This window comes from Myodes glareolus, chromosome 2, assembly GCF_982192425.1.
Source record: "Myodes glareolus chromosome 2, mMyoGla1.1, whole genome shotgun sequence".
NCBI lineage: Eukaryota > Metazoa > Chordata > Mammalia > Rodentia > Cricetidae > Myodes > Myodes glareolus.
In genome coordinates, this window is record NC_142027.1 from 53,098,739 (window position 1) to 53,122,918 (window position 24,180).

General features: G+C 41.3%; 2 protein-coding genes across 13 annotated transcripts in view; both read right to left on the reverse strand.

The window, feature by feature from the left end:
* Window positions 1-1,647, reverse strand: part of Phldb2 (pleckstrin homology like domain family B member 2) — a 220,684-nt gene extending 219,037 nt beyond the window's left edge. For 5 of the 12 annotated variants that reach the window (XM_087900508.1, XM_087900506.1, XM_087900492.1 and 2 more), the window contains exon 1: window positions 1,473-1,645. The gene's annotated coding sequence lies outside the window, so the exon portion shown is untranslated. Of the gene's footprint in view, window positions 1-1,472 lie in introns of all 12 variants that reach the window. The other 7 variants (XM_087900510.1, XM_087900496.1, XM_087900517.1 and 4 more) reach the window with 3 other exon arrangements.
* Window positions 1,648-6,263: 4,616 nt separating this feature from the next.
* Window positions 6,264-24,180, reverse strand: part of Plcxd2 (phosphatidylinositol specific phospholipase C X domain containing 2) — a 65,059-nt gene continuing 47,142 nt past the window's right edge. The window contains exon 4 of the mRNA XM_048454346.3: window positions 6,264-12,185. Within this exon, the coding sequence (XP_048310303.2) occupies window positions 12,029-12,185 (157 nt within the window). The 3' untranslated portion in view covers window positions 6,264-12,028. The remainder of the gene's footprint in view (window positions 12,186-24,180) is intronic.

Here is a 24,180-nt window from a genome sequence, read left to right on the forward strand (position 1 = left end):
AGCCAGTATATTTGAATGCCCTGATGCCGTTGCCGTCTCCAAACCTGCCTCTGTCACGTGCATGTCACAGACACATTCGAGGTTGCAGCTGGAGACACATATAACATTTTGGAGGATATCATCACAAAGTTTAGTTCTTCATCAGTCTCCAAGGTATTCCTGAGAGGTAGCCCAGGCTTTCTCCAAATCACAAGTGGGGTTTAACGTCTGCAATGGTTTCGGTTTCTGCATCTAATTAACTGTCAAGACTGCTAAAAATTCGAACCACAAACTTCACCTGAGGGGATTCACATTGGAGCCGTAAATGATTGACCAAATAAGTAGTACACATCACTTTGTTTAGTGCGTGGCCCAATCTGTTCCCTAAATGGAGTTCAGAAGAATCAGACCTCCCTACCACTAACCACCTGACTAATAATTGTCAGAGGTGGAAATCATTATAAGCCATGTGCCCCTTCTGTAACTAGTGGAGTTACTGTCAGACTGAAGAAGAGTGGTTTTCATTTGATAAAAATTAAGTTTCTCGACTTTCTACCTCCTCCCCATTATTTCTCTATAATCTCGTTCTCTTCGGAGCATTAGTCAACATCTTGTGGGATCATTAGATGATCTTTACCAGGTAGTGACAGATGAGGTTCTCTGCAAAGTCACAGCCTCCTGTCCTTGAGGTGAGACTAGGCATCAGGTCTCTGTGTGAGTCTTGATTGAGTTAATGAATCACTGAGCTGATACGGGCCTTGGGGTGCTTACCACTCTGGAAAGCACTTAATGTTATTTAGGGGTTAACAAAAGCATATGGACTCTGGCTTCAGACCATACCTTCTACACTACCATGTTTGTGTTCTACGGGGACTCAGTTAGACTAGGACTTTGGTGGTCTCCTTTAAAGGTAGGAGACAGCCAGTCAATGATTGACCTGGCTGCCCTGGTGATAAGCTTAGGTAAACACACTTGATTCTGCTCCAGTAGTGTCAGGACGTTTTAACCCCCTAGGCTCCAAAGCAGGAATATGCATGTGGTTTTCTGAGAAAGTCTGTCACTTGGAGTTAACAGCCCTAGAATGGATGGGATATCCCTCAGAAGTATATGCACCGTTCCCTCTGGTAATCTTGTAAGTAGAAAGAAGAAAGCAAGGAAAGTTCTGGGACAAAGAACTATGCTGGAAGAACCACCATCAGTGAGAACTCGTCAATAAATCACAAATACAATATCCTATGATGAAAGATGAAAATGAATCTCAGCAAAGCTTGAAACATGGAACAACCCACAGCTTACAGAGGAGAGAAGATGAAGGAATTACAGCTTGCTTTCCAGAATGCGTTAATGGACAGGTAACTGAATTATCCAGTGACACCCTGATAATCTGCCACCTCTCCTTCAGCAGGCCATTATCCAAGACATCCTAACTATGAGGTGAGGCAAGGCGTTTGATCTGTGATCTTGAGAGAAGGAGCAATGGCTGGGTAGGTTACCTACCTCTGCTGCCGCCTGTCAATCCAGATCTTTTCCCAGCTTTTCCACTTAGCTGAAGAATCTAGGGCTGGGGCAAGAAGCATCAGCACAGGCTTCCACGGCTCCCCATGCAAGAAAGCGATGTGTCCCCATTGTCTCCTTCTTTGCTGGTCACAGGCAGCAATGTGATTAAGGTCAGGTGTGGACAGATGTGAAGGAGGGAGTCTGTGTTGGTCTCTGCAGCAGATCTAACCAATCAATACACACCAGGTCTACTCAAATCCAACCAGAGAGCTGGGTGACAGAACCAGAGAGCAGGACGGGGAGGCGGTGGCAGAAAGCAGACAGGGATTAACTTGTCACTGGGTCTAGGGACAAGAGGCCTTGAGAACAACACGTGAGAAGGAAGAGCTTTCCTCCAGCGCATTTTACCAGCTTCAGGAAGGAATTTGGAGTATCCTTTATTAAACCTCCAATTTAGTAATAGAATTTCTTCTATTGACTATTTTTTTGAGAATCATCTTACAGTTCTTTGAAGAAATGGGTCTGTGTGTACTGAAAATGCAATATATGTTAGACATATTACTATGTATTTTACCACCATTTTATGGTGAAGGAGCAGAAGCTCAATGGGGCGATGGGCACACAATCAGCAGGCAGTGCTAAAACTGGGATTAGAACCAGATCTGCTCTGAAAGCAATGCCAGCAGTAATATTCCCATGACACGGTCTGAAATAGGCTGGCTATTATCTGTGAAGGGTGTCCAGGCCTGGTTCCCAGAACCTGCGAATATGTTACCATACACGGTAAAAATGGACTGTGAACATTTGATTATGTTGACTGTATGTGTGCGTGTGAGGGTGGGGTGTGTGTTTCATGTTCCAATTAATTTAATTAGAATTACTCATAGGATCATGGACAACTTACCAGTGGCTGCACCACTGAAGGAAATGTTTCCCTATCTCCTAGCAGCCACCAAGTGCTATCTTTAGGAAAATGTGGGGCCTCATAGATAAGGATCTTGAGAAGGGAGATTATTGTAGTTTATTTAAGTGGAATCTTACATAATCATAAGTGGTTAAAATCAGAGACTATGGAATGCCAGAGGCAGAGCCAAATATTAAAAATGCTCTGCCACTAGCATGGAAGGTGAACAAAGAGCCCTTGAGTCAAGGAATGTAGACATGGTCTAGCTGCTGGAAAGACCAAGAAGTGGGTCCTCCTCGAGGACCCTGAGACTGAACCTGCTCTCAATGGCTCGTTTTAAACCTTTGACTTGAGAGCTGCAAGATAATGAATTTGTGTTGTTTTTGTTAAATTAGGTACAATTTGTGTGGCAAGAGGGGATTGATAGTGCACACCTTGCTTAACAGTAGTGAGTTTGAGACTTCCCCACCAGGGCATGCTCTTATTCAGTCAGTCTCCATTTGCTGAAATGGTAACCACTTGCCCTGGTTATTTCCTATACCCAGGGTGCCTGGGGAGGCAGCTGGGAATGGTGGAAAACACCATGAAGAAACACAAAGCAAGGACTTTAGCTAATCAGGGTTTGCTTGTTTGGTTTCCCGGTGAGAGTATCACCTGACATGAGTATTCTATCACCCCTTCTACAATTCTTACAACTCTTGAATTTGAAACGTAAACCTGGGCTGGAGAGATGTCTCAGGAGGTAAGAGAGCTGGACTGCTCATTCAGAGGACCCAGGTTTGATCCCCAGCACACACAGCTGCTAACAACCATCTGTAACTCCTGCTCCAGAGGATTCGGTGCCCTCTTTGCACACTGTATGGAGATATACATAAGCAAGACACTCATAACACACAAAACAAACAAACAAAAATCCTGAACTCTAAGTCATGTAACAACTTAAGGACATTAGAGAAATTCATATTAAATTTCCATTTTAACTGGGCAGTGGTGGCACATGCCTTTAATCCCAGCACTCGGGAGGCAGAGGCAGGCGGATCTTTGTGAGTTCGAGGCCAGCCTGGTCTACAGAGCAAGTTCCAGGACTGGCTCCACATTACTGGGAAACCCTGTCTCGAAAAAACAAACAAACAAAAGTTTCCATTTTATAACTCCTCTCCACACTTCCCATGTTACATGACTTCTGGATCCTTCCTTCTAGCTATGTTCTATGGAGAGCTCTGATTTACCTCCTTCTCGGCGAAGTAATATCCAGATGATACAAGGCATCCAAGCCTCCCAGTGTCTACCAGCGAACCTGCTTCCCCTCTTGCTGCAGACCACCTGACTATTCCGTGTGACTCTTCAGATTCAGTACAGTCTTTTCATCTGACTTTTCTGACTTTCCCTCCCAAAAGAGAGGCACTGAGACCGAATGACTTAACTCGAGTCTTAATTCTTTTCAATAGGGAGGATCAAGGTTTTCCAGTGGTAGTCTAAACTAGCCAGACTTAGCTGCTTAGCAAAATTTAATACAATTCATTTCACAGCTGCTGGAAGTCAGAGGTTTGTAACTTCTTAGCATCATAGATCCTCTTTTTTTAAAGATTTATTCTGTTGTTTTAATGGTACGCATATATACGTGCCTGCGCGTGGGTATGTGCATGTGAATACTGGTGCCCATGGAGGCCAGAGAAGTCAAATTCCTAGGAGACGGAGTCCCAGGTGCCACTGAATCAACCCAACATGAATGCTGGAAAGCAAACTTGGATCCTCCGGAAGAGCAGTTGTAGATCCTTAACCACTGAGCCATCTTTCTAGCCCCAGAAATACAGATGGTCTTTTGAGAATCCAACGAAAGCGATGGACTCTTCTGCCATCAAGGAGCACACATTTAGCTACGATCCCTGTGCATTATGTTATCACTCTGCAGCATTTCAGCTCCTCTGCACTATTCTCTGAGGTGTGGTAAGTTCACAAGGCTGGTGATGTTAGCAGAAATCAGACTGCTGTCTTCTCCCTCTGTGCTTCAAAGAGGGGTAAAATGAGGTCTCCTGGGCCTAGACTGAGTGAACACCTAGTGAATACCATGCAAAAAAGTCTTCAGATCCCACAAAAGCTGAGTTCTCAGGTTAAACAAAGAATAGCGTTCAGCGGCCTCCTATGCAATAAGGACTTCGCTTCTCAGTACCGTTCTCTCCAGGATTAATCCCACCCTTCAGATGCTTGGTCCCTTGGGTAAAGCCACCCGATATCCCAAGCCTTCTATCACATGATGCTCGTGGACAGAAGCCCACTCTTCTCCGCTCCTCCCAGCTCCATGTTATCCCAACTGTAGCCAGCTGTGAAAACACACTGGTCTGACACGTGCGAGGCCATTCTGGGTGAGGTCCGAAGCACCCAGCCACTGTCCCTAGATTGCAACGTCTCGCCCTCTGTGAGACTGAAAGATTTCAAGTCTTAAAAATAATAACATACCTTTGGTCACAGGGAACAGATTTGCAGAGGGGAAAACAAAAACAAGCTGCTGGTTGAAAGAATTCCTTTTTGAGGAAAAATGTTACACTTAAACTAAAATATCGAGGACTTTCAGGCATCTTCACCGCAGGAATTCACAGAAAGGGAATCATTTTCAAAGGTGAAGGAGTGGGATTTGCACTCTGCCTTCAATATTTACCCAGTGTGGTCATGGATGTGACTGACACAAAGACCTTTTCCTCCCTCTGTATGAACTGTTCCAGATGTGGAAGATGGACAGAAAACATCAAGTTCCCGTCTGACAAAAAGAAGAACTGGTTTTTCTATCTCACATAGTAGTCCACATATGTATTTATTGGGCAAAGAACATCTAAGAAAGAGCACGACCTATCTCAGTCCTAGGGTAGAATGTGTGGCAACATCAGCTTGGCCCACCCAAAGAAACCTAGAAAGAGTCAGAAATGGAGGTTATTCCTCCAGTTTCTCCACAATGTGCTCTTTAACAAGCTTACATCTATCTTGAAAGCAAAATTTCTAGCTTTATTGAAAACCTACTTTTACAAAGAAAGGGCAACCACAAAATAAATACAATGCAAGCAAAATTGTATAGACCATCAGCTGGATGGTGCTGCCTCTTTCTTTGTAGAAGTTAAAACGTTTCCTCACAGTGTTGAAACCTGGCATTTTGTACAACTCACACATTATACATGAATACAAGTTTTCAAAAAAAAAAAAAAAACAAAACCAGTGGGAATCCCTGATCGCGGTGCACATGACAGGAGGTCAGAGCTGGTGGGGCAGGTTTTCTAAAGCAACACCTAAATACAGGCAGAGAAATCCCACTTCGGCATTGTTCTTAAACTGCAGAGGTAGCTTCAACAGACACATCATCAATCCTAATTACTTGCTCTAACATTTGGTTTTGTCAAGAGGCATTACTACTCAAACTAAATTTGGTCTCTGCTAAATTCATAAAAAGGATTTTAATAACAACTCATTATTTTGGAAACTTATAAGGCAAAAGAAAGAATGGGGAGTGGGTTGAAGGGAATGAAGTAGGCCTAGATAGACCATTAAAAGTAATTAAAAGAAGATGGATACTGTGACCTCCATTGCAGCAGAAACAACAGATTCCTCTTATTTATTCATGGTATGCGTGGCTAGGTCACTGCTGAGTATTTTTGCATTCAGCAATTATTCAAATTAGAGTGAGCCAGGGATGGTGATGAAGTGAGACTCTGGATGTCACTAAAGACTCTGCTAACTTTAACAGAAATAATTGAAGTGCTAGTGGGAAGCTTGAAGGAGCCTGGTCGACATGGCTGTGTACACATTCCACACTCGGTCTTCTTGATATCGACTCTTCAGCTCTTTAAAACAGAGGTAGACGTAGGTCAGTAAGAACACGCTCATTCAAAGCAAGGAATCACGACTATTAAAGATTCATGTTTATTACTAAGATTAAACCTTGATAAGGGGCTCAAATCCAACACAAGGAAATGCATCATATGATCAGAACTATTAACACTTTTTTTTCACAGTTAAAATGAGGTATTGTGGCATCACAATATTTTAGGATGATTCATGAGATTTAATCCAGGTCACAGGAAAGAAGAAAGAGATATAATTGAACAATTACTTCCTAAAGGGAAAGAAGCCAAGTGAAATATGTACGAAGGTGACAAATCACAAATACGTTTCAGAGTATCAAGCAGCATATATGCACAATTTTATCCCTAACCTTAAAATTGGTAAAATTGATTATTATTTCTTAAGTTTAGCAAACCACATGCGTTGCAGTGTAAATCAAGTAACAGAAGATAAAACACAGTCTCCATTACAGCATTTATCAGATACATGAATTATCTGAACTGACCAAGACTTATTTTTACTATGACAATTTCTGTAATTTTAAATTACTGATCGGGAGGGGCTAAGTATCACAGTTGGTATATTCACAATACAAATAATGCATACACAACCTGCAGTTCATACTTATGAATACTGGGGTAATAATTAGTAGCAGCAAGGTAATATTATTTCTAAAATCTGATCTAAGATTTATCATCTTGATCCTATAGATCAGTAACTGACATGTCCTTAGTGCTATAAACTGAAACCAGGTGTGACATTGCAACTGTACAGAGCTGCCAAAGGCCTATGTGACTTTTCAAAGTGCTGTGCTTTGTCGTGGGCTTAGCACTGAGAACAAGCCTGTGCTATCTGAATTAAGGATTGGTCCCAACTTCAGGGCTCCAGTTAAGCATAGTTCTATGGACTGGGTGGGAGCAGGAGGCAGAAGGATGCATTTGAGAAAGCTAAAAACCAGCTAGCTACCACTGCAGTCAGAGCAAACCTTCTGTCAGCCTCTTGTGATGATGTCATTGCAGATGATGGGAATGCTGGGAGATAGGAGGAAGTAGCACTCTATGGAGGGATTGGGAAAGAGTGACAGAGAATGCCTCTAGACTGTTAATGAAGTTCTCAAAAGCCATGTCTCTGAATTCCCCCAAAGAAGGGGGGAATTAATTTATTCAAACCATTTTGTTCTAAAATGGGTTCGATAAATCCTAAGAACAAGTTTGCTGGAGTGGAGGCTGAAACATGGTATCTAAAGCAGAATATTCTAATCTCAGAATATTTTTTAACAGTGCCTAAAACTTTTCTCTTTTTTTTTTAAAAAAAAAAAAAACATTAGCATCACTGTAGGGTTGCTTCCGAGTTAGGATAGCTCAGACATATGGCCATTAATGCCAGGGTTTGTAGCAGGAAGTTGGGGAATCCAAAGGTTGTGGAAATAGGTCTCCCGGGGCAGTAAAGAGCTGATTAGGACCATCTGGAATTAAGGGGAAGTTTATGTCAACACTTCTTGTTATTCAGCCTGTTCGCTCTCCTGTGTCCCAAGGTGACTATTGTGTCATGAAACTGTGGTACCGCCTACAGGAAGCATCTGCGGATGAGGGTTAAGATGCACTAGAAGATGATGGGATCTAGAGGGACATCCATGCTCTTCTATGCTGTACCAAATGAGCTTCTTGTCAGCTTTAATATTTGATACAGTGTCTATTGTTTCCTGCTGACATGTTGAGAAAGCCCACCTGTCAGGGGCCAATATACATTTTGGCATATTTCTTTGAGCCCCACACATTATTTAGACTCCAGAAAGTATAATACATAGTCAAGTTCAATCAGCCTGTACCACACTCTTGGACAATGACCCCAACTATATTCTCTGCACATGTGTACAGAGGGAAGAATGAATCATTGCAAAGGTACAGCCCAGAGTGCAGGCATCTAAGCCCTAGGACTTTATATACATCATGAATCAGTCAACTGAGATTGGCAGCGTTATTAAAGATGAGAGAACCAAGGACAGGTTAACCTCGGGTCAGTTGCTCAGCTAAGGGAAGAGACCACGTGACTGTGACCCTTTCATTCTACTGTTCCGCTTCCCAGAACTTAATAGACAGTCATGTACATCATAAAACATCTGTAATGACGTCACTTTGTAGCCCTTTTGCTTCTCGGCGAAAGCAGCAACCTTTCCTACCTTTCACTGTGTGCTAATGACTGGGTTACATCATGTTTCTTTGGGATTGCTTCCTACTGGTAAGACTGAAAAAAAATCCACATGGCTATCCTGACACATCAGAAAGCTCCATTTCACCTCAGAATGCTGCATTTCATTGCTTTCTTGGATAGAAACATAAATTTTCAGATGTGAACATGAAGTTATGAAAGACCTGAGATTCTTAATGTTTGTCATTACCCCTGCTCAGATCTTGTGCTTTTCTTTGCATGTATATAAAATCCTGGGTTTGAATTCTAGATTAACTGTTCTAAAAAAAATTCAGGGGTCTAGACCTGGCAATAAAGGAAATGATGAGTATCAAATAGCAAGCAGCAAATACAAGGAATTTTTTTTGCATGACTTCTAAGGCTGTCATGAAATCAGACCAAATCCTCAACACTCATCAGTTCCTTCCGTCAGATCCACCCTGAGCTGTCTGTTCAGTCCTGAGAACATTGTCTCTATCCATAACATACAAGGGACTTTCAATAGGTTTAGGCTTTGAGACAGTTTCAAGCCACAGAAACCTAAAAAGGTCTGGGCCATGAAGGAAATAAGGCTGTCTTGGGATGGTGCGGAGAACTCATGAAGAACTCGGTAAAATTTCCAGATAGGAATGGGCCCAGATTTTAAGTTAGTAAAGCAGCATTCTAGTTGCTCTTGAAATCAATTCTGAATCATTTTGAGAGTCTTATTTTGATCTGAATGATTCCCAGGATTTTCAAGAACACGTCATATGTTTGGGTCGGAATTCTTACTGGTGAATATCGCAGAGTGAGACACGGGGCCTATATTCTATTGCTATTCTGTCCAGCTCACCCGAGTTTCTGCCTGGCCGTCAAGGAACAGAATACATGCTACAGCCTTCACAGCATATAAGAAGCTTTCGTCTCAGGGCAGAGACTGGAGTACTTCCTAGGGAAGATTGTGAATAAGCCTCTCCCTACTACCTCTCAGACTTTCCCATATCAACAAGGCCGAGCCCCTAAAGCAGTATGGAGGAGCTTGAACGTGCACACACTACAGGAGCAGGAGGCCTGTGCACATGGCCTTGGAAGTGTGCTGTGCTTCTGTGTTATGCTTCATGGTGCAGCATGCAAACACGGAGGTGCACTTGAACGTCAGAAGTGAAGTACAACTATGTATGTCAGAACCGAGGCAACGGATGAAGTAAAAAATTCACTGAACAGTCGACAGCCTTAAAGTGAAACATGTATCCAGGGCAGATAGATACCTGCTGTCACACCGAGCCACATAGCACCAAGCACCTGGGCAAAACTGAGGCTCCAATAACACAGAGCAGAAAGCCTCTTCCTCGTGCCTTCTTATCTCTTTGCTAAGTAACAAAGGGTTAATGGATGGAGAATGATCTAGTCCCAAGTAACTGACTGAGAATTCAAACCAAACCAAATAAACGAAATGCAATAATTAAAAACAAAACTAAAAACCCGAGACAAGGCCAAGGTTTTCTGAGCTTCTCTGAGGATCTCTATCATAATTGGAGGAAAATTAAGATGATGAGGGTGCACACTCCTATGACATGAAGAAGCCCTGTGCAGGCTCCATAAAATTTGACAAGATCATTCTGGAAACCTCCTCTTGGGGGGATTAGTATGCAAGAACAGGAGAAGTTAAAGCAGATATTCCCAGAGGCGTTTGTGCTGTGGCCTCCATGAACTAGTTTAAAAAGTCAAGGCCTAAATTACTTTAGAAAGAAAAAAAGGCCAGATGATCAACAGTGAGGAGCATGCATGTGTTTTCAATAGCTCACCCAAGATACCCCCTCTGCAGCCAGCATGCACGGTCTGACTAGGAAACCGGAGGAGAGATAAGAGAACTCCTCAGAGAGGGTTCTGCAGTCTCTGTAAATGCCTCCAGCCTCCCACTCAGGCTGTTTCTAGTCCTCCTTAGGAACTGGGAATCTGACACCTCCTCAGGGATTCTCAGACAGGGCTGAGGGGGTACGAAAGCATGCTCATGCCTGTTGTAGGCTGTTATTCCCAGCCAATGCTCTACAGAAATGCTTGTGTAGTTTCTCATGACCCTTTCACCTCTGTCCCCATGTATGCCTTTGGCAGTGGCTTCCTGGATCGCATTCATACCTACACACCACCCTTTGCAGGATAGGGGTGGGGTAGGACATCTATAGCAAAGAACAAGGTCACTCACAGCCCTGAGATGCACCATCCAGTGCGTGGGTGGAAGACCACAGCAGCATCCGTCCTGGGTCGGAAAAGTCCAGTAAACATCTGTGTGAGTGCTCTCAAAGCAGAAAGCACTGCAGATACTTACTCTATGAATAAATAACGAATACATACAGGTACAAAGCAAAGGAAACAAAAGAGGTCTCTTATCAATAAAATAAAAACCACTTCTTATCAATTAAAAAAAAATTTCCTCTTGAGTTTCCAAGCTCTCATGCAGTGTTGCTTAGTTGGCAGAACAATCCACAGGGAAAAGATCAAACGGAAAAGCAGGTGGAAATGCTCCAGCATTGCTTTTCTTTCCCACTTGACGATATACAAGTCACCGTAATGTCCCCGAGGTAGTCTTGTTTGCAAGGAGTTGCAGACTGGCTCCAAACCCACTTGGAGCTTGCTCCTGTAATGCATTGCACGGTCCCACACGTCCTGTATCAGCCTCCATTTTGTAACGAGCAAGCAGACTTCTGCTTAGCATTGTGACCCGCAGCAGCCCTGGCTCCAGGCAGACCACCATAAAATGGGATTCTGGTATCTGCGTGAAGACCTCGCTCCAAATAGGATGGTGCCAAAATGATGCAGGTGCTTGCCTGATAGTCATTTGGGGAGAAAGCTACAAGATTAAATCAAAGAATTCTGGCATGCAACACTCATGCATGTTTAGCTCTTATTGGGCCCTCGCGCAAAACGTTCCCTACCACCATTCCTTTCATTTTAAAGAGGGGGCCCAAAAGGAAATGAAAGGAATCAATACTTTCAGATAGAGAAACACATTTCTGATGCCAACCAAGAGTAGTGTGTACTTTTTACATAAAGAATTAAGGGAACCACTTCCAGAGTCAGCCTGTGGCCGAAGAGTGCAATTATAAACACATCTTGCTCCCATAGAGAAGTGGTGATAATGTACAGTTCAAGAGAGAGCCTGGTGCTTGGCTCCTTAAAAGCCCCTCAGAGTTCTAGGTTAATGGCAAAGACCTCCCAGAGGGTGGTCTGCCTGTATGCGCCATTGCCATTTTTCTGACCAGGAATGCCTTTCCAATGTAGCCTTCACACAGGCGCAAATGCGCACAGAAGACAACAGGAAGTTGGGACGATTAAGATGTTGCATAGCTCATGGAACCTGGAAACCATACTTCCTTCTTCCATTTGTGACCATAAGCCACTAGGTAGGTCCTGACCTTGGCCATAGAAAATATGCTTTCTTCCCTTAGACTTAAGTTTTTAAAAGTCTCATTTGGGGAAATGCAATGAAAATCCCGGGAGTTCTATCCAAATGGCTCTGTGAGGAAAGCGGGGGAAGGCCCTCTTTCTCTTTCTCACTTCACCATGACTGCCTGGGAGTGAGCCATCCTAACTGGAACCCTCTAGAATCCTACCTTAGATCAACAATCTCGACATGAAATTAAACAAAGCATTAATTCAACACTTAGTCAGAGCTTGGTCCTCTAGAAGGTCATTCAGTTCAATCACAGTCGTGGCAAAGTCCACCAGGTCCACGAAGTCAGATGTGATGATGTTGACACCCATGGCTCCAGGCTTTTGAGTTTTCACCCAGTCAAGGATGGCAGGGAGATTCCTACATGGAGGAAGTATTAGGTGAAAAGAAAACAGACAGAGATAGTAGTGGTTAGAATGACAACTCCAGAAATGGAAATAAAATGTTTGTTTTTTTTACTACAGAAAGTATAACAGAAACACACAAGTCCCTGGGGTGAGACTCACATAAGCCTTCTATTCCCAAGAATATGGATATGGAGGTAACATCCTACCTGAGAACTTATCTTTCCAAGGTTTCTCTTATGCAAGAAACTATTTACTCACAGATCCAAAAGACAGCCAGAGTGACAAGATTTCACAATACCAATAGTCCTCTCATTTTTAAGTTCTTAGAATCCTCGTGAAAAATCTCAAATATATGCAAACTGATAGAACTGTTGTGATAAGTGGATCTACCCCTAACTTTTATCACTAATATGTTTATCACAATTTGCTTGCCACATATCTATTCATGCATCACTATCTTCCTGTCAATGCTGCTTCTATTTTTGACATACTCCACTTAGAAACATATAAAATCCTTACATGTGTCAGTGTGCATGTGATTAACTGCATTTTTTCTTATAGTTCCATATGTTATCCCATTGTATGACTACAACATAGCTTACCCGTGTTCTTATTGTTAGATACACCAGTTGTTTTTAATTTTGGGTCATTATGAATAAACTATTATGGGCATTCTTCTATAAGTCTTTTTATGGGTATCATTTTATTTTTCTTGGATAAAAATCATGGGACAAAACTGGCCTGTGAGAGGGTTTATTTATATTTAGTTTTATAAGAAACTGCCAGTCCCACCAACAGAGCAGAAAAGCTCTGGACAGTTAATATTACCCTGAAAAATTGGTCTCTTTAGTGTTTTGAAGTTTCATTATTCTAAATAAAGTATGGGGATTCATACCAGTAATCCAAGCACAAGGAAGGTTGGAGCAGGAGCTCTAACGGCCACTGTGTACCTTCTTTATACAAGTACCTATCCAACACTTTTGCAATTTTTTCCATTTAATTTTCAAATATTCTTTTTGTATTTTCATTTGTTCTCTAGACTTTCATGCAATATGTTTTGATAGCATTTGCCCTTTGTTCTTTTAAATGTTGAGTTTTAGAAATTATGTTTACATCCTAAAACACTACTGTTTTGTAACAAATATTTTGCAAACATTTCTTCTATCCTATAACTTGCCTTTAACTTTCTCAATGAAATATTTTGATTGGATTGAATTCCTTAATTTTTGATGGAGTGTAATTTGTTAATCATTTTTTCTTTCTCTTAAAAAAATTGATGTAGTCCTTTGGACCCCGTAATCGCCAAGTCCCACTCTGCCTTCAAACCCACCCATCACCCGTGTCCTCAGCAGCTCACCAAGACACAGACTGCTACTGCACAGAGCAGGCCAAGATGTGAGTGACCAGTGCCCCCCCACACACACCTGGACAGCCCAGAAAACCCCAGTCCCTTCTCCCACCCACCTCAGCTGTACTAGCTGGTCAGCCGGCAACCCTCCTGCAGACAGGCTGCTCCAACACTGCCCCATCGGACCCCTGTAATCTACAAGTTCCTCTCTGCCCCAAAACCCACCCATCCCCTGAGAACTCATCTGCTCCCTGAGACACAAAGACTGCACAGAGCGGACCAAGAGCAGCTCCTGAGACACAGACAGCAACTGCAATGATCAGTCCACGAGAGAGAGAGAGAGAGGATCCCTAAGACACAGACACCAATTACAAAGATTAGACCAAGAGGCAAAGACATTGCCTGTACCGATTAGAAGAAGAGATGGGTAGCACCAATGTAAGGTCATACTCAACAACCTCCAGAGCAATATGGCAACACCAGAACCTAGTGGTTCTGCAACAGCAAGACCTGAACATTCTAATCCAGAAGCAGGAAAAAAACAACTTTAAATATAACTTTATGAAGATAATAGAGACCCTTAAAGAGGAAATGAAAAGCTCTCTTAAGGAAATGGAAGAAAAGAAAAAAATTGGAAGAAATCAATAAATCTCTTAAAGAAAGCCAAAAAATTAAGATAAAAGCAATCAAACAGGTGAAACAACCAATTCAAACAGTTCAAGACTTGAAAATTGAAATAGAGGTAATGAAGAAAGCACAAACTAAGGGAATTCTGGAAATGAAAAATCTGGGTAAATGAACAGGAACCACACATGCAAGCATAACAAACAGAATACAAGAAACAGAAGAGAGAATCTCAGGAGTTGAAGATATGACAGGATCTTTCAAAGAAAGTGTCAAATGCAACTAAATTCTTAACACAAAACATCCAGGAAATTTGGGACAACATGAAAAGACCATTCCTAAGAACGATAGGGACAAAGGAAGCAAAAGAATTCCAACTCAAAGGCACAAAAAATATATTCAACAAAATCATAGAAGAAAACTTTTCAAACCTACAGAAGGATATACCTATGAAAATACAAGAAGTTTACAGAACACCAAATATATTAGACCAAAAAGTCCCCTTGTCAAAAAATAATCAAAATACAGAATAAAGAAAGAACATCAAGAGCCGCTAAGGAAAAAGGCCTAGTAATATATAAAAGCAGAGCTATCAGAATTACTCCCGACTTCTCAACGGAAACCATGAAGGGCAGAAGGTCCTTGACAGATGTGCAGCAGACACTAAGAAACCAGGGATGCAAGACCAGACTACTACACCCAGCAAAGTTTTCAATCACCATTGATGGAGAAAATAAGATATTCTATGACAAAACCAGATTTAAACAATACCTATCCACAAACCTAGTCTTAAAGAAAGTACTAGAAGGAAAACTGGTGTGGGAGAATTATCTGTATTCTGTCAATCATATTGTAATAAAACGCTGATTGGCCAGGCAGGCTGTATAGGCAGGAAAGCCAGACAGGAAGTAGGGGTGGAGCAAAGAGACTGGGAGTATTCTGGAAGCAGAACCTCCCTAGCCACTCCTGTGCAGACCACCGAAGAGGCAACATGTAAGCTGTCACACTGAGAAAGGTACTGAGCCCATGTGGCTAACATAGATAAGGATAATGGGGTAATATATGTTATAAGTGTTAACAAGAAGCCTGACCTAATGAGCCAATCAGCTTTATAACCTTATGGAGTCTTGTGCGTGATTTTCTTTGGGGCCTGCCTGCTGTGGGGTACTGGGCAGGACAGATACCCCAACAAGCCAGCCACACATGTTACATATGGCGCCCACGTGGATAACTGAATTCACAGAAAGCTTGAGAAAGCTTGGGAAAAAATAGAATAAAGCATGGCTTCTTGGTAGCAGCAATTTCTCGGGTCTGCATTGCCTGCTAGAGGCAAGCAAGTGCTCTCATCTAAGAGAGGCTTCCTGACTCAGCTTTAGCTGCAAAACTTTGTAGCTCCTTTAAGAGGTTCTGCCGCAAAACACTTAAACGGTGTTGATGAAAAGCTAAAGGCATGCTTTTCGGTTTTCAGTCATAGCAGGAAAAAAGCTGCGCTGTTTTAAAATGCCGGCTTTCTGGGCAGTCCTGCCAGGGCAAACTCTGACTCTTTCAGGCAGGCAGTCCGACTGAGTGTGGTCTGTGAGCAGAGTGCTGCAGCTTGCTTGCTAGCAAGGACCTTGAAACGCCATAGAGTTGTGGCATTGAACACAGCTCTAACTGGTACCTCAGCCATGAGGCTGGAAAGGTAAATAATGAGCTGGGTCTAACCGGCAAAGCCACGGTTTTAGACTCATGTGGTCAGAAAATAGAGAGAGATACAGTAAAAGAGAGGTTCAAAGACGAAGAAAACCTCTAAATGGTTTACTATGTGTTAAAAATATATGCAGGCTAAAAGGTTAAAGTCATTAAAAATAAAAAAAGAAAGAAAGGGAGATGTAGGGTGTGGTGGTACACAAGTTTAATCCCAATGCCTGGGAGGCAGAGGTACGTTGACCTCTGAGACTTTAAGGGGCAGAGGTAGTTGACCTCTGTGACTTCAAGGTGTGGTAGCACACACCTTTAATCCCAATGCCTGGGAGGCAGAGACAGACAGATCTCTGAGTTCAAGGTGTGGTAGCAAACACCTTCAATCCCAGCACTGGGGAAGCAGAGACAGGAGGATCTCTGTGAGTTCAAGGACAGCCTGGCCTACAGAGTTATTCCAGGACAAAGATATATACAGAGAACCTGTCTCAAAAAAGCCAAAAGTTAAAAGTAAAAATAAAAGAAATAGAGGTTGAAATAAAGCCACATAAAGATGGAAAATACACAGAGAATCTTGATACTGTATGCTATTATGCTCTCTTTCAATTGTTTGAATGCTGAGGAAGGAGAAACAGCTGCTAAAAGACTTTTGTTTATAAATGATACTGAACTAACCCAAGATAGGTATTTTGAAAATACCTTGGCTTCAAAACTGAAGTCAAAAGGTATGCTACTTTGGAGAAGAGATTTTGCTTTTGTTTCCACAGAAAACGAGAGGCTCTGGATTTATTCAGAGTTAAGAAAAATCACCTTTGACCAAGGGAGGCCACCTGAAAAATCTCCGACAGGAATAGATGACCCAGATGTCTGAGTTCTTCATCCAGTACAGGTTCAAGACTGCTGCCTGAGATGATCAAGACTCACAGGATACTCTAGTCAGGACTTGATGATAACTCTAAATTTTCTTTAGGTCCCCATAAGATCATCAGCGCCCCCAACCAGCAGGAAGTAGCCTAAAATACTACGCCCACATTCCCAACAAATGGACTATGGGTATTTTCTTTTGTTTAAAAAAAAAAAGAGGGAAATGGTGTGGGAGAATTATCTGTATTCTGTCAATCATATTGTAATAAAACGCTGATTGGCCAGGCAGGCTGTATAGGCAGGAAAGCCAGACAGGAAGTAGGGGTGGAGCAAAGAGACTGGGAGTATTCTGGAAGCAGAACCTCCCTAGCCACTCCTGTGCAGACCACCGAAGAGGCAACATGTAAGCTGTCACACTGAGAAAGGTACTGAGCCCCATGTGGCTAACATAGATAAGGATAATGGGGTAATATATGTTATAAGTGTTAACAAGAAGCCTGACCTAATGAGCCAATCAGCTTTATAACCTTATGGAGTCTTGTGCGTGATTTTCTTTGGGGCCTGCCTGCTGTGGGGTACTGGGCAGGACAGATACCCCAACAAGCCAGCCACACATGTTACAGAAAACTCCAACCCAAAAAAGTTAGCTGCACCCATGAAAACACAGGCAACAGATAACTTCACATCAGAAAAACCCAAAAAAGGGAAACACATGAACACTATCACCAAAAATTACAGGAATTAAAAATAACTGGTCATTAATATCTCTTGATACCAATGGACTCAATTCACATATTAAAAGACATAGGCTAACAGAGTGAATATGAAAACAGGATCCATTCTTCTGTTAAATCAAGTGGGTGTAGCTATCCTTATATCTAACAAAATAGATTTCAAACTAAAATCAATCAAAAGAGATGGAGAAGGACACTTCATACTCATCACAGGAAAAATCCATCAAGATGATGTTTCAATCCTGAACATCTATGCCCCAAATACAACAGCACCTACATATGTTAAAGAAACATTACTAAAGCTTAAATCCCACATCAAACCCCACACACTAATAGTAGGAGACTTCAACAGCCGAATCTCACCAATGAACAGGTCTGCCAGAGAGAAACTTAACAGAGAAATAAGAGAACTAACAGATATCATGACTCAAATGGACTTAACAGACATCTATAGAACATTTCACCTAAATACAAAAGAATACACGTCCTCAGTACCTTGTGGAATCCTCTCTAAAATTGATCACATACTCGATAACAAAGCAAACCTCAGAAGACAGAAAAAAATTGGAATAACCCCCTGTATTTTATCAGATCACTGTGACTTAAAGTTAGAATTCAACAACAACACTAATTGCAGAAAGCCTTTAAATTCATGAAAATTGAACAATGCTCAATATAATCACAACTGGGTCAAGGAAGAAATAAAGAAAGAAATTAAAGACTTCCTAGAATTTAACAAAAATGAATGTACAACATACTCAAACCTATGGGACACAATGAAAGCAGTGCTAAGAGGAAAGCTCATAGCACTAAGTGCCCTCATAAAGAACACAGAGAAATCTCAAGCTAGTGACTTAACAGCTCACCTGAAAACTCTTGAACAAAAAGAAGCAAACTCACTCAAAGTACTTGACAGGAAATAACCAAATTGAGGACTGAAATAAATAAAATAGAAACAAAGAAAACAATACAAAGAATCAATGAAACAAAGAGCTGGTTCTTTAAAAAAAAATCAACAAATAAACTGACCCTTATCCAAACTAACCAAAAGGCAGAGAAAGAATATCCAAATTAAAGAAATCAGAAATGAAAAGGGGATATAACAACAGACACTGAAGAAATTCAGGGAATCATTAGGTGAAACTTTGAAAACCTGTACTCCCAAAATTGGAAACTCTAAAAGAAATGGATATTTTTCTGAGTAGGTATCATATACCAAAATTAAATCAAGACCAGATACACAATTTAAATAGACCTATCACTCCTAAGGAAATAGAGACTGTCATCAAAAGTCTTCTAATAAAAAACAAAAACAAAAAACAAACAAAAAATCTCAAGGACATATGGTTTCAGAATTCTATCTACCAAAATTTTAAAGAAGAACTAATACCTATACTCCTCAAATTGTTTCAAACAATAGAAATAGAAGGAACATTGTGAAAGTCTTTTTACTAGGCCACAGTTACTCTGATACTCAAACCACACAAGGACTCAACTAAGAAAGAGAATTACAGACTGATCTCATAAACATTGATGCAAAAATACTCAATAAAATGCTTGTAAATCAAATACAAGAATGTATAAAAAAATCCACCATAATCAAGTTGGCTTCACCCCAGAGAGTCAGGGTTGGTTCAACATACAAAAATCTGTCAATGTAATCAACCATATAAATAAACTAAAAGAAAAAAACCCCACATGATCATCTCCTTAGAGGCTGAAAAAGCCTTAGTCAAAATTCAACAAAGGTTTTGGGGAGATCAGGAATACAAGGAACATATCTAAACATAATAAAAGCAACATAAAGCAAGCCAACAGCCAACATCAAATAAAATGGAGAAAAACTCAAAGCTATTCCACTAAAATCGGGAACAAGACAAGGCTATCCACTCTCCATATTTATTCAATATAGTACCCAAAGTTCTAGCTAGAGCAATAAGACAACAAAAGTAGATCAAGGGGATACAAATTGGAAAGGAAGAAGTCAAACTTTCACTATTTGTAGATGAAATGATAGTATACATAAGTGGTCCCAAAAATTCTATTAGGGGACTCCGACAGCTGATAAACACCTTCAGTAATGTGGCTGGATACAAGATTAACTCAAAAGAAAGAAAGAAAGAAAGAAAGAAAGAAAGAAAGAAAGAAAGAAAGAAAGAAAGAAAGAAAGAAAGAAAGACAGGAAGGAAGGAAGGAAGGAAGGAAGGAAGGAAGGAAGGAAGGAAGGAAGGAAGGAAGGAAGAAATCAGAAATCCTCTTATGCACAAATGAAAATTATACTGAGAAAAAAATATAGAACTATCACCCTTTACAATAGCCACAAATAACATAAAATATCTTGGGATAACACTCACCAAAGAAGTGAAAGACCTGCATGAAAAGAATTTTAAGCCTTTGAAGAAAAAAACTGAAGAAGATATCAGAAAATGGAAAGATCTCCCATCCTCCTGGATAGGTAGGTCAACATAATAAAAATGGCAATCTTATCAGAAGCAATCTATGATGTATGTGGGCCTTCTGCTTATGTGTTATTTTCATTGGTTAATAAAGAGACTGTCTTGGCCCTTTGAAAGGACAGAAAATTAGGTAGGCGGAGTAAGCAGAACAGAATGCTGGGAAGAGGGCAATGAGGCAGACGCCATGGAGCCAGCCACCAGGTCAGACATACTGAATCTTTCCCGGTAAGCCACCACCTCGTGGTGCTACACAGATTATTAGAAATGGGTTAATCAAGATGTGAGAGTTAGCCAGTAACTAACTCTCTAGAGATAACGGGCCAGGCAGTGTTTAAATGAATACAATTTGTGTGTTGTTATTTCCGGGGCTAAGCTAGCCATGCGGGAGCCATGCAGGATGAAAAGCAGGCCTGCCCGCAGCACCCCACTGCAAATCTACAGATTCAATGCAATGCCCATCAAAATTCCAATGCAAATTTTTCACAGACTTTGAAAGAACAGTAATCAAATTCATATGGAAAAATAAAAAAAAACCTAGGATAATCAAAACAATCCTGTACAATAAAGGAACTTCTGGAGGCATCACCATCGTTGACATCAAATTCTATTATAGAGCTACAGTAATAAAAACAGCTTGGTATTGTCATAGAAACAGACAGGAGAACTAATGGAATCAAATCAAAGACCCTGATATTAATCCACACACCCATGAACATCTGATTTTTGACAAAGAAGCTAAAATTAGATAATGAAAAAAAGAAAGGATCTTTAACAAATGGTGCTGGCATAATTGGATGTCAACATGTAGAAGAATGAAAATAGATCCATATCTACCACCAAGCACAAAACTCAAGTCCAAATGGCTCAAAGACCTCAACATAAATCTAGCTACACTGAACCTCATAGAAGAGAATGTGAAAAGTAGCCTTGAATGCACAGGAGACCACTTCCTAAATATAACACCAGTAGCACAGACACTGAGAGCAACAACTAATAAGTGGGACCTCCTGAAACTGAGAAGCTTCTGTAAGTCAAAGAATATGGCCAACAAGAAAAAACGACAGCATAAAGAATGAGAAAAGATCTTCCCCAGACCCACATCCAACAGAGGACTGATTTCCAAAATACATAAGGAACTTAAGAAACGAGACATCAAAATACTAGATAATCCAATTAAAAAATGGGTACAGATTTAAACAGAGAATTCTCACCAGAAGAATCTAAAATGGACAGAAGACACTTAAGGAAATGTTCAACATCCTTAGCCATCAGGGAAATACAAATCAAAACAACTCTGAGATACCATCTTACACCTGTCAGGATGGCTAAGATCAAAACCACTGATGATAGCTTATGCTAGAGAAGATTTGGAGTAAGGGAAACACTCCTCCATTGCTGGTGGGAATGCAGACTTGTACATCCATTGTGGAAATCAGTATGGCAATTTCTCAGATAATTTGGAATCAATCTACTTTAAGACCCAGCAATACCACTCTTGGGCATATACCTAAAGGATTCTCAATTATACTACACGGACATTTGTTCAGCTATGTTCACAGCAGCTTTATTTGTAAAAGCCAGAACCTGGAAACAAGCTAAATGTCCCTCAACTGAAGAATGGACTTTTAAAAAATGTGGTACATTTATACAATGGAATACTTACTTAGCAGTAAAAAATAATTGCATCTTGAAATTTGTAGGCAAATGGATGGAACTAGAAAAAAAACCATCCTGACTGAGGGAATCAAGACTAAAAAGACAAAGATGGCATGTATTCATTCATAAGCGAATATTAGACATAAAACAAAGGATAACCAACTGTAGTCCATGACCGCAAAGAAGCTAGGGAACAAGGAGAACCCTAAGAGAGACATAACATGAATTGCCCTTGGAAGGGAAAATAGAGAAGATCTCCTGAGAAAATCAGGAGCATATGAGGGGGAGGGATGGAGGAGGAGGGGGAGAGGAAAGGGAAGAGGATAGAGAATGGGAGGTTGAGATGGGGGAAGGGCAGAGAAGAAGAGCGAGCAAGGAATGGGGCTTTTTGAGAAACCTGGTACTAGGAAAATTCCCAGGAATCCACAAGGATGATGCCAGCTAAGACCCTAAGCAAAAGTGGAGAGAATGCCTGAACTGGCCTTTTCCTGTAATCAGATATATGACCACTTCAACTGTCATCATAGAAACTTCATTCAGTAAATGATGGAACCAGATACAGAGATCCACAGCTAAGCACTGGTCTGAGCTCCCAGAGTCCAGTTGAAGAGAGGGAGAAGGAAGAATATGAGCAAAGGGGTCAAGACCATGATGGAGATACCCACAGAGACAGCTGACCTGGTCTAGAGGGACTGGCTGGACTGGTAGCAGGGGAACCTGCTTAGGACCAAACTAGGTCCTCTGAATGTAGGTGACAGTTGTGTGACTTAGGCAGTCTGTGGGGTCACTGGCAGTGGGACCAGGATTTATTCCTAGTTCTTGAACTGACTTTTTGGAGCCCATTTTCTTTGGAGGGATACCTTGCACAGCCTAGATATAGGGGGAGAACCTTGGTCCTGCCTCAAAGTTATGTGTCAGACTTTGTTAACTCCCCATGGGAAGCCTTACCCTCTCTGAGGAGTGGAATGGGGGGGGGAGGAGTAGAAAGAGGGGAAGAAGTGGGAACTAGGATTGGTGTGAAAAATGAGAAAAGATTGTTTTTAAAAATTAAAAATATGTAAAATATATTGTGTCCTTATGAGGGTATGTGCATGTGTGTAGGAGTGTTCATAGAATCTAAAAGAAGGAGTTGGATCCTGGAGCTGAAGTTATAGGCAGAGAGCTAATCTTGGGTCCTCTGCTGAGCCACCTCTTCAGTAACTAGTACTCTTAACCGCTGAGCAATCTCCCCAATCCCCTCATCTTTTTTAAATTTAAATATCTGTGATTTTTCTTAAGAAGCTTATTTTCTTTAAATTCCCAACGATGTCTTCCCATGTTTTCTGAAAGCTTCTGGGCCTTCTCCTTTCTTTTCCTCTCTAAAGCTATTGCCAGTGTAGTAGTTTGAATGCACCTGACCCCCATAATCTCCGAGGAGGCGTGGCTTTACTGTAGTGGCATGGCCTTGTTACATGAAGTGTGTCACTGTGAGGGCTGGCTTTGATGTTTCCTATGATCAAGAGACTACCCAGCATCTCAGTCTTCTGCCTGTAAGCTGCCATGTTTTCTATCGTGATGATAATGGGCTGAACCTCAGAAACTGTAAGCGAGCCACCCAATCAAATATTTTCTTTTCAAGAGTTGCCATGGTCGTGGCCTGTGTCTCTTCACAGCAAGAAGAACCCCAAGACAGCAGTCAATTTTTGTAAGAGGCATAAAATAAGGGTCAGGGTTTGCTTTCCACACAGTTAGTTAACCCAGTACTGTGCATGCCTCCTTAACAGACTAGTATTTAACCAGCTGCCTCTTGAATACAGTTGCTGGGGTTATTTTATAAACAGAAGGCTTCGGATGTGACAGAGGCTCAGAGCCAGTGACATAAACAACACTTTCAATCCAATGTGATCTAAATGTGAAGAACCATAGAAGAGCAGAAGAGAGCGACCAAAGCTCTTGCATCCTGGTAAACACAGCTCTGCTCACCAAATGCTCCTCAGCAACGGAAGGTGGAAACTGGCTTACATTTGTTGGCAGGACTGGGAGTTCTTTGGGTTGGATTTCTCTGACTAACGTGGATGCCCTTTCTCTTCTGTGACTCATGGCCTCTCTGGTTGCCACTTCTCCCATTTTCTATTCTCTTTTGAAGCTACTTTCCCTTCTGCCATGGTGTGCCCTCCTTTCTTGGTCTTCTAGAATGATGTTTAGACTATGGCTGCGTTTTCCACCTCCTCTTCCTTCATCTTACGGTGATAAAAACTGAGTTCTTCTCTTACTCGGCGGTGGCGGGGCGGGGGGTGTCTACAATTTACCAAGGGCTAAAAAAAAGTCTTATAGATCAATTTACATTTTTATTTTAATAGCTGGTTGTGACTCACGATTGTCCTTCATTTTTATCTGGGACTCTTGAAGAACTTAATTTACTAAAATTCTTTGTTCCTCTGCTCCACTTCCCTGGGAAACAGGGTGCATCAGAAAGATGGTACAATAGTACATACACAGAAAGTGTTCAGAGAAATGCTCGCTTGCTGCATGTGTCATCTATTTGGAAAAGGAATTCTCAACAAACGAGTAAAAAAGTAGAGAGAGAAAGATTTGAGGAGGGTGGGTAAAAAAAATCCATAATATATCCCCACAACAAAATGCTGAGAAGAGGAACCGAAAACACAG